Source organism: Oncorhynchus clarkii, chromosome 18 (assembly GCF_045791955.1).
Source record: "Oncorhynchus clarkii lewisi isolate Uvic-CL-2024 chromosome 18, UVic_Ocla_1.0, whole genome shotgun sequence".
Taxonomy (NCBI): Eukaryota; Metazoa; Chordata; class Actinopteri; order Salmoniformes; family Salmonidae; genus Oncorhynchus; species Oncorhynchus clarkii.
The window spans coordinates 60270514-60286741 of record NC_092164.1 but is presented as its reverse complement, the minus strand read 5'-3'; the positions used below and the strand labels follow the sequence as shown (position 1 = coordinate 60286741).

General features: G+C 41.6%; 2 protein-coding genes across 2 annotated transcripts in view; one reads left to right on the top strand and one right to left on the bottom strand.

Moving 5' to 3' along the window:
- Positions 1 to 16228, bottom strand: part of LOC139373804 (protein tyrosine phosphatase type IVA 3) — a 62321-nt gene that overhangs the window by 37736 nt on the left and 8357 nt on the right. The window lies entirely within an intron of this gene.
- On the top strand, positions 945 to 14055 carry LOC139372385 (protein rtoA-like). Its single transcript, XM_071112094.1, has 2 exons — positions 945 to 1001; positions 13198 to 14055. The coding sequence occupies exons 1-2, from the start codon at positions 945 to 947 to the stop codon at positions 14053 to 14055; spliced, it is 915 nt and encodes a 304-aa protein (XP_070968195.1).

The window sequence follows — 16228 nt, the reverse complement described above, 5'->3', positions numbered from 1 at the left end:
AGGCAGGCAGTGGATGCATCCAAATCATCTCTCCTACCTCCTGAAGTCTGCACTCATTCACTAATCCCCACACTATTAAACTAATTGGATTGGTGTTTACATGGGGCTAGCGGGAGTTTCCTTTCAAATCCATTAATGGAAGTGAACAAGTGCACACTTAGAAGAGAAAGGAGAGATATTCAGAACACACCACTACTGTGAGGGTGTTAGTAGCTTCTGCAGACAGGAGTGAGTTTTTAGAAACCACTCATTTACAGCAGGGATCCACTTAAAATGTAATTTCTCCTTAAAAATGTAAATGTTCACTCCTGACACTGCAACCTAGCAGATAAGGTGACAATTCAATCTTATAACACAATCACGGTTAATATACTCCTTCCACCCAAAACCAAAACATCCTAAGGTGATTAACTAGACCCAGTTAGGATGTGCCTGACATTACACCAGTCTAAGCCTTCATATTTTTATGAGGCTAAAATCACTGGCTTAACAGCTATAGCGTACTGGCTAATTTCTGTTTATAGCCAAGTGCCTCAGACACACCACAGGGCCATATTAAAACCTCTACTTGGCAAGTTGGCCTTCGTCCCCAGGCCAGGAGGGCGTTTTCAGACAAAACACCTCACAATGACTGGGTGTGTGTTAAACAGGGGGGCTTTGTGCATCTAAGTGGCATTGACTTATTCAGTGTGTGTGTGTGTGTGTGTGTGTGTGTGATTCATTCTCTGTGTGTGACTACGTTACGTAGTCTGAGGAAAAACAGGTCAGTCAGGCTGAGTCGTGACTGAACACAAAAAAACATGATTCACTGACAGACAGCTCTCTCTCACCCTCTATCCTTCCCTCCCCACTCTCTCTCTCTCTCTTGTTTCCCTCTCCCTTGCTTTCTTTCCCTCTCCCTCTATGAATGTCAATTCAGTCAGCTATTACGGAACTGGCTCTCCATGTGCGAGCAGAACGGCAAACAGATCTCTGACACGACAACGCTCGCAGCAGCAGAGGTACCAAGGGAAATCAAATCACACTAAAATTAGAAGATGGTTGGGGGAACGCTAAAAGAAAAATGCATAAACTAATAGGGAAATCACATAGACGCTGTTAGCTAAATGCTAACAAGTGAAAACAAACATAACCTAAATTGCAAAGACAGGCAAATCCAGCTCAAGTTATACAAGCATAGCTAGTAGCTACCAAATGTCATTTTCAGTGAGTGTGGACATCTACAAGCGAAAGTGAAAACATGTTTTGTGTGCAAATGAACAAGTTGTGATGCATGGTTTTCTGAAGGAAGAGCAGCATGTGCACGCAGAGCAGAGGGGAGAAGAAAAAAAACACTAGTATGAAGCAGAGGGGGAAAATGTCAGTTGTACAGACAACATGCTATTTACAAACAAACAAGTGACTACTGGCTCAACTGTTCTGGGGAACTACTGTAAGCTTCATAATGTAAAATAATATGACTGGCTCAACTGTTCTGGGGAACTACTGTAAGCTTCATAATGTAAAATAATGTGACTGGCTCAACTGTTCTGGGGAACTACTGTAAGCTTCATAATGTAAAATAATGTGACTGGCTCAACTGTTCTGGGGAACTACTGTAAGCTTCATAATGTAAAATAATGAGACTGGTGAAATGAAGAACAAAATTTGCTTTATCTCCTACACAAGTTGACTGCAGGTACTAACTTAGAAAGTAGCTACAAATATTCAAAAGTATTTGAAAACTTCAAATATATATATTTTTTGTATTGACAGTACTGAAAAACCTTTGTGGCTTTTTCCAAATACCCGGTATATAAGATATACCGCCTAAGCCTACCTAGCACGTCCTTTTTTTGTTTGATTTTGACACCCAAATCTGATGCCGATTCCAGTCATTGTTTTGAATCAAGATTGTTTTTAACCCCGTGCTCACTTGACTGTGAACTGTGTCAAAGTCAAGGCTATTGGTGCAGAAGAACAGGTCCAGAGTTACTGGCAGGCATAAACACTATATACCAGACAACAGCAGAGCACCGCTTCCCCTAGAGAGAGAAAGAGAGAGCGAGAGAGCGAGAGAGCGGGCGAGAGGAAGGGGTATGGGGCAAAGGGTGAAGGTATGGAGGAAGGAGAATAGAAATACAGGAAGAGGGAGAAAGAGGGGGTCGAGAGAGAGAGTGATGGGAGAGGAAAGAAAGTGAAAGAGAGATGGAGAGGAGTTATGTAGGCTAGAAGGAGAGGGCCGGGATTTGACAATGAGAGATTTTTATCAATCTGTATTATAAAATCAAAACCTTTTTTTCTATTTAATGAACGTTTTTCCTTGTTGCTCTCGGATTCGGAATTCCCACAGTAATCAGTAGGTCATGATTGTCCCATCGTGGTTTTGGTGGGTGGAGGGGTTAGGGAGGTCTAGGGAAGGATAACCACACCACAGGAAGCCCCTCTGCCTGTCCTAGGGGAAACATCAGCAACACTCATGGACACACCGCAGAGAGACCCCCCTGAGTCCCCTCTCAGTCCCCTTTCAGACCCTTCCCTCGCCCCCCTCGTGCTGTCAGTAAGGGGTCAACAGTGCGTCCCGAGTCATCATGGCCAGCATCCCCAGAGAGCTACAGAAAGTAGTGGTCGATAGGAGGAGCTGAACTCACAACAGGACTACTAGGCCTAAGTCTCCCTACACAGAGCTGCTCAGGCTTTCTTTTCTTGTTTTTCTGGAGGATCAGCTTAATATTGCAGAAAGAATGTTGCTTCCAATGTAATTGTCTGCATCATTTCCAATCCCCCATATTTTTGGGGTAAATATATATATCCATACACGCAATGCATTTATATATATATATATATATATATATATATATATATATATATATATATATATATATATATACACATATATACATACACATACCTATACAGACATACATACTTTTTTAAAGAATATACCTTTATTTTTATTCCCCGCAAACCCTTCCGCCGATCCCCCAATTGGAGTAAACTAATAAACACTTCGGCTTCTACCTTCAATCCATACATCTTATACACATTCTACAGACACAGTCTACGTTACAATAGTTCTCTCTTGTTTGTTCTTAGTCCTTCCTCTATTTCTGATGTCCATCCAGTTTGATTTCTATTTGTAACTATGCTATTTCACAAAAGCTCCCAACCTATATACATTTTACAGACCCCGTATGTTTTACAATGGTTATCTTGTTATTAGTCCCACCCTTCAGCTCCATTCAACCCCTCCCATCTGTCTCTCAACATCATCCATTTCGGATTTCTACTTGCCATATATTTTTCAACTGTGCTGTGATGCTTCACAAAATAATTGAACCTTCCTATTCTCATAGCTTCTACAGATTGTAAATTAAAAATAAACATTTTTGCTAAAATAGATATTATATTATTGATTGATTGACTATGGCTTTTCAAATCACCCAGTATTGCTATCTGTAGTGTTAGTTCTAGGCAAATGTTTCAATTCTTCAGCCATTCCTGGACCTGTGACCAAAAAAACGAGCTACATATGGACAATACCAAAATAAATTATCTAATGACTCTGCCTCCTCACAGCAGAATCTGCAGAGCTGGGAAGATTATATCCCCCATATACAGTGCCTTGCGAAAGTATTCGGCCCCCTTGAACTTTGCGACCTTTTGCCACATTTCAGGCTTCAAACATAAAGATATAAAACTGTATTTTTTTGTGAAGAATCAACAACAAGTGGGACACAATCATGAAGTGGAACGACATTTATTGGATATTTCAAACTTTTTTAACAAATCAAAAACTGAAAAATTGGGCATGCAAAATTATTCAGCCCCTTTACTTTCAGTGCAGCAAACTCTCTCCAGAAGTTCAGTGAGGATCTCTGAATGATCCAATGTTGACCTAAATGACTAATGATGATAAATACAATCCACCTGTGTGTAATCAAGTCTCCGTATAAATGCACCTGCACTGTGATAGTCTCAGAGGTTCGTTAAAAGCGCAGAGAGCATCATGAAGAACAAGGAACACACCAGGCAGGTCCGAGATACTGTTGTGAAGAAGTTTAAAGCCGGATTTGGATACAAAAATATTTCCCAAGCTTTAAACATCCCAAGGAGCACTGTGCAAGCGATAATATTGAAATGGAAGGAGTATCAGACCACTGCAAATCTACCAAGACCTGGCCGTCCCTCTAAACTTTCAGCTCATACAAGGAGAAGACTGATCAGAGATGCAGGCAAGAGGCCCATGATCACTCTGGATGAACTGCAGAGATCTACAGCTGAGGTGGGAGACTCTGTCCATAGGACAACAATCAGTCGTATATTGCACAAATCTGGCCTTTATGGAAGAGTGGCAAGAAGAAAGCCATTTCTTAAAGATATCCATAAAAAGTGTCGTTTAAAGTTTGCCACAAGCCACCTGGGAGACACACCAAACATGTGGAAGAAGGTGCTCTGGTCAGATGAAACCAAAATTGAACTTTTTGGCAACAATGCAAAACGTTATGTTTGGCGTAAAAGCAACACAGCTGAACACACCATCCTCACTGTCAAACATGGTGGTGGCAGCATCATGGTTTGGGCCTGCTTTTCTTCAGCAGGGACAGGGAAGATGGTTAAAATTGATGGGAAGATGGATGGAGCCAAATACAGGACCATTCTGGAAGAAAACCTGATGGAGTCTGCAAAAGACCTGAGACTGGGACGGAGATTTGTCTTCCAACAAGACAATGATCCAAAACATAAAGCAAAATCTACAATGGAATGGTTCAAAAATAAACATATCCAGGTGCTAGAATGGCCAAGTCAAAGTCCAGACCTGAATCCAATCGAGAATCTGTGGAAAGAACTGAAAACTGCTGTTCACAAATGCTCTCCATCCAACCTCACTGAGCTCGAGCTGTTTTGCAAGGAGGAATGGGAAAAAATGTCAGTCTCTCGATGTGCAAAACTGATAGAGACATACCCCAAGCGACTTACAGCTGTAATCGCAGCAAAAGGTGGCGCTACAAAGTATTAACTTAAGGGGGCTGAATAATTTTGCACGCCCAATTTTTCAGTTTTTGATTTGTTAAAAAAGTTTGAAATATCCAATAAATGTCGTTCCACTTCATGATTGTGTCCCACTTGTTGTTGATTCTTCACAAAAAAATACAGTTTTATATCTTTATGTTTGAAGCCTGAAATGTGGCAAAAGGTCGCAAAGTTCAAGGGGGCCGAATACTTTCGCAAGGCACTGTATATAACATTCTATTAGTTGCAAGAATTTTGTATAGTCATTTATATTGAAAAATGTGAAGTTTTGAATCCGGCGTTGTTTTGCGTATCAATTCATAAACCATGTGCCATGGAATGGGTACATCGAAAATCTCTCCCCAACTATTTTGCAATTTATATGGCACAGCTTTCAGTTTTTTGGTCCTTAAATTAAATTGGTAAATGTTTTTAGTTATCACACTTTTCTTTAACCATTTATGTTCTTTAATACAGGGCCGACATACAAGTTCCTTACTGTTTTCCCCTTCTACTTACCTCTTCCATTTTTGTGGTAATGCTGCAATTAATTGGTTGTAATTTTGGGTAGAGCAGACATTTCCCTTTGTCTGTGTTCGCTGCATATGTAACATAACTCCACCAGTCCTATTTATGATATCATTCACTACAATTACACCTTTTTTAAACATTTCTTCGATAAATACAGTTTTTTTTATCAATTAGTATATTTGAGTTTAACCACAATATGTGTTGTATTATCTGTTCTGTCTTTTCAGGAGGATTAAACTGAAATTGCAACCAACTTTTTTCTAAGGCTTGTTTAAAAAATAAAGATATTTTGGAGATTATTTCCTTTTCAAACAACCGAAAGTGAGCAGGTATTATCTGAATAAAGGGGAAAAGGCCCTTCCTGAATATAGGATGAGACATTCATACCAATTGACTAGAGAACCAGTTTGGATATAAGTATAACTTTTGTATGACTGATGCCTTTAGTGAGAGGTCTAATGCTTTAATATTTAATCATTTCTGCCCACAGAATTCATATTCGTTATATAAATAGGCCCTTTTAATTTATCTAGCTTGCCGTTCCAAATAAAATGGAATATTTTTTGTTCATATAATTTAAAAAGCAGGTCACTAGGTGTAGGCAAAACTATAAGCAAATAGGTAAACTGTGATATAACTAAGGAGTTAATCGGGGTATTTTTAGAAGGCTTTGATTAAATTTCCAATATCCTCGCCCACGTGGAAATTAAGGTAAGAGAAATATATATGCCAATTATGTGATGATCCGACCGCATTCTGTCCCCTATCAACACTTTTTAAACTTTTGGTGCCAGAGAGAATTGTATAAGAAAGTAGTCAAGACGACTAGCTTGATTAAGCCTCCTCCATGTATATCTCACTAGATCAGGGTATTTAAGTCTCCATATATCCACTAATTCCAATATATCCATGACATTCATGATTTCCTTAAGTGCCTGAGGGTGATAGTTTGTAGTGTGATTTCCTTAAGTGCCTGAGGGTGATAGTTTGTAGTGTGATTTCCTTAAGTGCCAGAGGGTGATAGTCTGTAGTGTGATTTCCTTAAGTGCCAGAGGGTGATAGTCTGTAGTGTGATTTCCTTAAATGCCTGAGGGTGATAGTTTGTAGTGTGATTTCCTTAAGTGCCTGAGGGTGATAGTTTGTAGTGTGATTTCCTTAAGTGCCTGAGGGTGATAGTTTGTAGTGTGATTTCCTTAAGTGCCTGAGGGTGATAGTTTGTAGTGTGATTTCCTTAAGTGCCTGAGGGTGATAGTTTGTAGTGTGATTTCCTTAAGTGCCTGAGGATGATAGTTTGTAGTGTGATTTCCTTTCCGGTCCATAGAGGTATTTAAGACCGTAAAATCTCCCACCATAATAATAGAGTCTAGTGTTGCTTGTAGAGTTGATAAATTCTTATATTTTCAAAGAAGCTTGGATCATCATTATTCAGACCGTATAGGTTAATAAGCCATATCTGTTTATTGTCCAATAACATATTTAAAATCATCCATCTACCTTGAGGATCTGTTTGGACAATTTGCACATTTGGATCAAAATTATTGTTAATTAAAACCATCACCCCATTTGAATTTCTTTGCCCATGGGAGAAGTATATTTCACCCCCCCAGTTCTTTTTCCACAAAACTTCATCTAAAATTGTTGAAACTGTAAAGCTGTAAACTATATATATTATATTCCTTCTCTTTAGCCAGGTAAATACTGATCGTCTTTTCTTATTACCTGCTAGGCCATTACAATTGTAACTGGCTATACTTATTTCACCACTTACCATAATGAGACACAACTTTCAATTATATTTATCAAAATATATGTTTGTAAACGTGCCATTAAAAAGTAACATGATGATGGAGTGTCTATATAGCTGTACCATGATCTTTGCCTTTCTACTAAGTAAACCTCCAATTGGTCCCTACTATTCCACCCGCTAAAAGCCCTCCTCATCCCGAGTTGGTTTGTCATCCCAATGCCCGGCAGACCACCCTCGACCCCCTGTATCCCATAACCCATAACCGACTGGATCCATCCTTTGGAAAGAGCACACAGTGCCATTTACCGAATTGAAGTAGATTAACTGCCAAATGCATTTCCATCGCCCTCACCTCGATTTGTATTATATATAGCTGTGGATCATCCTCTTTTGTCCCTAACATATTTTACTTCTTCGCAACAGTTGTGGGATACACACATACACCCACACACACTCAACCCATACCCCTAGACAACCATAAGCTCACTTACTCAACAATTGCACCACCCCTGAGCCCAACTCAAGACAGGTCTTGAATTACAAATGTACTCGCAGTTGCAGCTGCACGAGAAGGCCTGCAAGACCGCACAACAAATTAGGCAAAAATTAAGAGATTTTATTTACCATTGTCACATCCTAGATGATGGACAAATGTACACTTCTACCCTGAAACACCCACAATACGGTCACCCGTATTGACCATATTCCATGCAGTCCAACTTTGATTCTGTGCCACTAGGGTCACAATAATGTACCCCCTCTCTGAATGTCCGAGTGTGACCCCCTCCCCATGGGTTACTGCAGCTAGTGTTGCCAGCACTGCCACTGCCTGGGTGGGGGCACCCCACCGGAATCCCCACCGGCTAGGTACAAGGTCGTCAAGGTTCTCATTAGCAGCTATGAGAATTTCCTTGTACAGTATTCTCTCCCTCAGGCTTCCCTGGAATTGTACCAAGGGATAGCCTTGTCCCGCAGCATCACAGAGGGGTAGCCTTGTCATGCACCATCACAGAGGGCTAGCCTTGTCACGCACCATCACCGCGGGATAGCCTTGTCACGCACCATCACAGAGGGGTAGCCTTTTCACGCACCATCACAGAGGGATAGCCTTGTCACACACCATCACAGAGGGGTAGCCTTGTCACACACTATCACAGAGGGGTAGCCTTGTCAAGCACCATCACAGAGGGGTAGCCTTGTCACGCACCATCACAGAGGGGTAGCCTTTTTACGCACCATCACAGAGGGGTAGCCTTGTCACGCACCATCACAGAGGGGTAGCCTTGTCACACACTATCACAGAGGGGTAGCCTTGTCACCCACCATCACAGAGGGGTAGCCTTGTCACGCACCATCACAGAGGGGTAGCCTTGTCAAGCACCATCACAGAGGGCTAGCCTTGTCAAGCACCATCACAGCGGGATAGCCTTGTCGCACACCATCACAGAGGGATAGCCTTGTCGCACATCAACACAGAGGGATAGCCTTGTCACACACCATCACAGAGGGGTAGCCTTGTCACGCACCATCACAGAGGGGCAGCCTTGTCACGCACCATCACAGAGGGGTAGCCTTGTCACGCACCATCACAGAGGGGTAGCCTTGTCACACACATCACAGAGGAGTAGCCTTGTCACGCACCATCACAGAAAGGCCATCAGATGGGAATTCATGTTTATTTGAAAATTAACATGAATAGAAGTTAAAATGCTTTAATTTGGTATGAATAACCATAAATATTTACATTACTTTGAATGTTTACAATTACCAAACAGCATTACTGAGAATTAAAATAGTCCTATTCCTCTCAGTGGACATGAGGATAACTCAACCTCACCAATACTTCCCACTTGCACCGGCTTTGGGCTACACTATAGCTTTGCTTCAGAAACCGAAGGAAGCGGCTCACATTCCTGCTGTGTTTTCAAGGGGATATTCCCATTCCCTGCATCTGCAGCTGGAAGATTTCAAATGACACACACAAAGCTAGGCTAATGTCACAGAGCTTCCTGTCTCAGAGAGTCACAGCTGGAGCCACTGGAGCCCCAATCTGCAGAGAAAACACCATGACTGCCATTTGGGATACACATCATGAGAGAGGGGAAAAGACCAGGACCAGGCAGCGGGGAAACTACCCCCCTCCTCAGCCCCTTGTCTGTTTGAACTTCAGAGAAACATAGACATACTCTCCAGTCTCTCTCCCCACAGCCTCACCCCAGTACTGCCTTGTTGGAGGGGAGGGTCACCTCAAATCTGCATTTATTCAGCTTCCTCAAAATTGGCTTTAAGGATTAAGGCCAAGTCTCATTCCTCAAAGTGTGTTTAGGAATGTATTCACTTTCCTGGAAATTATCTTGAGTGTATGTATGTGTCTATACATGTGTGTGTGCAGTCTACTTCATTGTGCCCCTCACCAGTTGAACTGGTGACCTACAATGCTTGGAGGGCGAGGGAGAAGGGGAGAGGCCAACTCCTCGGGGAATCCTACCAGAGCTGTTTAAATCTCCAGTCTGAGATCTCACTCTAGCGCAACACATCCTCTGTGCCACACAAACCCCCACGTTTCACTGCAGAACTTTTAACCCCAAAAATCTGACATTAACTGTAACAGAACTTTGGTGATGGTTAAAAATACTGGGCTAAAACATAGGGCTGTCTGGCACAAGCCAGAGAGTGTGTGTTTCAAACCCTACCACCCCTCCTCTGATTGGAATAAACTAACAGACAACAATACTTCTACTGCTACTTTCAGCTATTTTCGCTCACATGTACGGTACCTGTAGTTACATAATTACACAAATATTTCCTCTTTGTGCAAGTGCTGGATTTTCACCCACAGTGGCCAATCCACCATTCATTCTGATCTGAACTCCAACCGTCTGATGTACACAGATAAACCCATCTTTCCTAGTATAATGCCATTTTGCCATTTCCTTTTGCAATACATTTTTCTATGATGTCTTACGGGGTTCCTGAACCTCCTTATTTGTAACATTTCAACTGATATTGCCCTAAAAATAAATACTTTATCCAAGAGTAGAGTTTATCCAATGATATTTCCCATTGACTGGTTTGGTTTTTCTTATCCCCTTACAATACCGTTTGCAGATTCATCTGAACCCTGATAGTTTGGCATAACAACAATTCCTGGACCAGACTCTAAAAGCGAGACACCGATGGACAGTACCAGAAAATATGATTTATTAATTCTGTTTCCTCGTGGCAGAGTCTGCACAAGGCTGACTTTTCAATGCCCCATATATATATAATAGCATAAATTGAAACAAACGGATTGATGTGTCAATTGTTGTTTTATATGTCAGTTTATAGACCTAATGCCAAAGTATTGGGACATTAAAGACCTGTTCCATACAGACTTAAATTATATATGGCATCACTGACAAACCTTTTGAAATGTTTGGATTTTTACTAATCATTTTAAGCCTTTTACGATTTTCTATGGGTGGCAGACAGACAAATGATTTCATTTCTTCTTTAAGTAATTATCTCTTTCTTCCAATTCTGTGGCAGGGCCGTGATGAGTTCGTTACAATTTTGTATTGAGCGTACACCTCCATTCACTGTTGTTATTTGCTTGTGTGACATCATTTTACCATCTTTGTTTAAAATGTCCGTCATAAATATTTTACCCTTCTTGTACATTTTTTCCTATTTGTATTTTTTCCAATATGTATTTTTTCTGTCAGTACATATTATTTGCTGTAATATTAGATCTGCCTTTTCTGGAAGATGAAATTTAAATTGTAGCCAATTCTGTAAAACGGGGGACACTGTAAACAGTGATCCATTGTCAATCCCCTGTAAATGTCTGGTTTTAATCTTCAAAAAAGCAAAGAACCCATTCTTAAACATACGATGGGCCTCTCTTAGTACAATACTAGAAAACCCGTTTGGATTTTGATACAATTCTGGTACAAAGGAGGCTTTTAGAGAGAGGTTTAATGTATTTCACGTATTTAAAAAGATTTCCCATAGAATTAATTAAGACTTTGAACCCAGGTCTGAATCTGATACAAGGGATGACAGCCATCTGGCCAAACTGACTGAATTCTGGAGAGAAGACAGAAGGAAAGGCTGAGCTCACCATGGAACGTTCCACTATGGTAACTGCTTGTAATCTACAGCCAGACTTTTCAACTTCCACATCCTTTCCTCCGAGCATTAAGTTATCTCCCAATAATATCTTCTTCCGCCTGAAGTGTTGCACTGACTTATTCACTTATTTCCACAAATCTAAAGCATTGTCTTGGTGGAGGCATGGGATAGTCTAGGGGGAGTTTCTAACATATTGTTTCTACCAGTCATTTCTTTTCAAATAAGCGAATGGAAGTGAAATAGTGCACACTTTGGGAGGTAGGAGAGATAATTGAAAAATAAAAAGTATGTGAACTCTTTGGAATTACCTGGATTTATGCATAAATTGGCCACCAAATTTGATCTGATCATCATCTAAGTCACAACAATAGACAAACACAGTGTGCTTAAACTAATAACACACACATTTTAATTTTATTGTCTATATTGAATACATAATTTAAACATTCACAGTGTAAGATGGAAAAGGTATGTGAACCCCCCTAGGCTAATGAGTTCTCCAAAAGCTAATTGGAGTCAGGAGTCCGCTAACCTGGAGTCCAATCAATGAGACGAGATTGGAGATGTTGGTTAGAGCTGCCCTGCCCTATAAAAAACACTCAAAATGTGAGGTTGCTATTCACAAGAAGCATTGTCTTGAACAAAATAAATCTCAGAAGACCTAAGATTAAGAATTGTTGACTTGCATGAAGCTGGAAAGGGTTACAAAAGTATCTCTAAAAGCCTTGATGTTCATCAGTCCATGGTAAGACAAATTGTCTATAAATGGAGAAAGTTCAGCACTGTTGCTACTCTCCCTAGGAGTCACCGTCCTACAAAGATGGAATGCTCAATGAGGTTAAGAAGTATCATAGAGTGTCAGCTAAAAACTTACAGAAATCTCTGGAACATGCTAACATCTCTGTTGACGAGTCTACGGAAGGCCAACAGAAGTTGGGTGATGCAACAGGACAACAACTCAAAACACAGAAGTAAATCAACAACAGAATGGCTTCAATAGAAGAAAATGCGCCTTCTGGAGTTGCCCAGTCAGAGTCCTGACCTCAACCTGATTGAGATGCTGTGGCATGACCTCAAGAGAGCAGTTCACACCAGAAATCCCAAGAATATTTCTGAATTGAAACAGTTTTGTAAAGAGGAATGGTCCAAAATTCCCGCTGACCCTTGTGCAGATCTGATCCGCAACGACAGAAATGTTTGGTTGAGGTTATTGCTGCCAAAGGAGGGTCAACCAGTTATTAAATCCAAGGGTTCACATACATTTCCCACCCTGCACTGTGAATGTTTACATGGAGTTTTCAATAAAGACATGAAAATGTATAAATCCAGGTATTTCCAAAGGGTTCACATACTTTTTCTTGTCACTGTAGGCTGAGTCCAATAAACATGCAGCCAACCCAACGGTGGTTCAATAGTGATACCAGCCACTCATCCTCAGCCGTTGATGGTAAGGAGCAAGATGCACCAGGGACTTTGTTTAGAAAACCTTCGTACGACGAAATACATCTTGAACATGACATGAAAATGTTATTTACATAGATTTAGCATTGAATATGTAATTTATAAATTAAACATGTTTATTTGTGACCAATACAACTATTTGAATGGGTGTAGACATTACATAAACTAATATTTTACTAAATGATCACACACAGAATGTAGTTTTATAAATCAGGCCACCTAATAAGAGCCTAGTTAAGACATTGCTTCATCATCACCACCCTAACAGCCTGCCGTATACACACACCAGCACCAAGCAGCCCCAGAGGACGTCCTCCCTAGAGTCCTGTTAGGCCTTGTTATGCACGGAGGATACCATTAACTCCGCTGGGGACAACACGGAGGGTACCATTAACTCAGCTGGGGACAACACGGAGGGTACCATTAACTCCGCTGGGGACAACACGGAGGGTACCATTAACTCCGCTGGGGACAACACGGAGGGTACCATTAACTACGCTGGGGACAACACGGAGGGTACCATTAACTCCGCTGGGGACAACACGGAGGGTACCATTAACTCCGCTGGGGACAACACGGAGGGTACCATTAACTCCGCTGGGGACAACACGGAGGGTACCATTAACTACGCTGGGGACAACACGGAGGGTACCATTAACTCCGCTGGGGACAACACGGAGGGTACCATTAACTCCGCTGGGGACAACACGGAGGGTACCATTAACTACGCTGGGGACAACACCGAGGGTACCATTAACTCCGCTGGGGACAACACGGAGGGTACCATTAACTCCGCTGGGGACAACACGGAGGGTACCATTAACTCCGCTGGGGACAACACGGAGGGTACCATTAACTACGCTGGGGACAACACGGAGGGTACCATTAACTCCGCTGGGGACAACACGGAGGGTACCATTAACTCCGCTGGGGACAACACGGAGGGTACCATTAACTCCGCTGGGGACAACACGGAGGGTACCATTAACTACGCTGGGGACAACACGGAGGGTACCATTAACTCCGCTGGGGACAACACGGAGGGTACCATTAACTCCGCTGGGGACAACACGGAGGGTACCATTAACTACGCTGGGGACAACACCGAGGGTACCATTAACTCCGCTGGGGACAACACGGAGGGTACCATTAACTCCGCTGGGGACAACAAACGTTACTTGGACACCAATGCTCTGAAAAAAATCTGAAGAAGTTGGGCTACTTGATGATGTGTTTTCTTTTGACACATTTGAAAATTCACCTTTTTGAAAGCTTTTCCTTTATGATAACCAAAATCTTTGAGTACCCTCCCCTTTTTGAAAATCACCTAACACTTAAACTTAGTGTCAAAGGTCATGTTTGGATTTGATCTCTCAACCTGTTTATATTTGTTATCATACACTCTTTCCTGCTTGGCAAGTCAATTACAGTTTCAGGGAACGGAGGTCTGACCGAAATCGTTCTTGGTTGGACGGCAACAACAGTAACATAGGCTACATTAAAACCAGGTTGGAAGATCGACTCTAGGGTCGCATATGTTTTGTACTACCCCAGGGCTCACCTCACCTACATTTTAGCAGATGCTCTTCTCTAGAGCAACTAGGGTTAAGTGCCTTGCTCATTGGCACATGGACAGATTTTCCATCTAGTCAGCTCTGAGATTTGGAACAGTAACCCTTTGATTACTGCACCAACGCTCTTAACCACTAGGCTACCTGCTGCCCGAGTTAACAACACAAAAAGGTGCAAAGTTTTGCCTCAAGTCCTCCATAGGGCTGGGAATTGCCAGGGACCTCACGATAATATATGATCATGATACTTAGGTGCCAATATGATATGTATTGTGATTCTCACGATTCTATATGTATTACGATTAGATACTGCGATTTTATTGAGATTTGATGTTCCAAACTTATTGCTATATGTCTGCTACAGAGAGAACATGAGATTTTTTGGGGGGTAGGGATCAGTCATAGAAGTACAAGTGCTAAAACAACATGCTTAGTTCACTATTTAAAAATATGTTATAGGATGAAAAATACCAGAGTTTTGGCGCAGGTACAGCCGACTAGCGCTAGCTAACGCTACCTAGCAAAATAAATAAATATAATAAACAACAATAAAACATTTACAGATCGATACTTGCAGTCAAAGTATCAATATAATAACGTCCAAAATAATATTGCAATATGTAACTGTATGGACTTTCCACCCCCATCACTAGTCCTCCAGTCCAACGGCTTCCTTCTCCACTCAGCTCTGCGTGTGGCTAATCACCTCTTATCAACACCGTATCACGTGACCTCAAACGTTCCCGGGGTCAAGTGCTTTCGGATGCTAATCAGATCTGGCCGACGGTTCAAAGCCAGTGGAGGAAAAATGTTTGCTTACTTCTCTTTCTGTGGAGGCCGATAGGGATCGAGTCCACAAGGAAGAAAGAGGGGGGACTTTCTAAACAGATTCAACATCTGATTTTGCTATGCCACGTCTTTCCTAAAGAGAAGGGTATTGACCCAATGCCAGCACCACTGGCACCACTTCTGACATTGTGGGCACAGAGGGGCACAACGGACTCCCCTTCAGGGTCCACTGTGGCATAAGCTGGTCCCAGATGTTTGGCGTGACAATGACTATAGGAGGAGTTGGCAAGGCAGCACAAGCAGATGATGGGCCCAGGCTACCGTGGAAGACTCTGGTCAGAAAGCAAAGCAGTGAGGGCAAACTGGTTCATAACAGTAGCATTAGTTATTCTTGGATAAAATAATAATGAATTAGAGGCAGGACAACAAAAGTACTGGTGTGAAAGGGAGCCCTGCCTGTATCACTTCGGCCTTGATCTTCACAGCAGCAGCTAGGCTCACTTTTAGATAAAAGACAACAGCTGCACAGAAAAGAAGAATAACGCCTTTGTTTTAATTCAGTAGCCTGCCTCCTTGAAATGAACACCCTTGAATGATTCATATAATGATTCATATTCATATCTAGATCATGTAAGCAGCATTTCCAGAGAGAAGTATGAGCTGTTGTATAATTTCAATTTAAAAAGTCTGATATTATGGGCGGTAAATCGGAAATTATTAATTTGATTTGATACAATTTCATCTTTGATGACCAACAGTGAAGCAACCACCACACAATCTTCAACTCAACAAACCCCCCCATTCTCTTGGTCTGGGGATGCTGATAATGTTATAAACTCTGGAGCATGAAAATCTCTGCCCCAAAGTTCCCATGGGTCTTTGCTTTCTCTTGGAAATCCCACTTCCCGTCTATTTAAAATGTTGTGGTTCATTTTGCTCACTGCTTACGTCAAACATCATCCCATATGTGTGCAAACATTCATGTTGAATTGACACAGAAAAATGATTTGGATGCAAACGC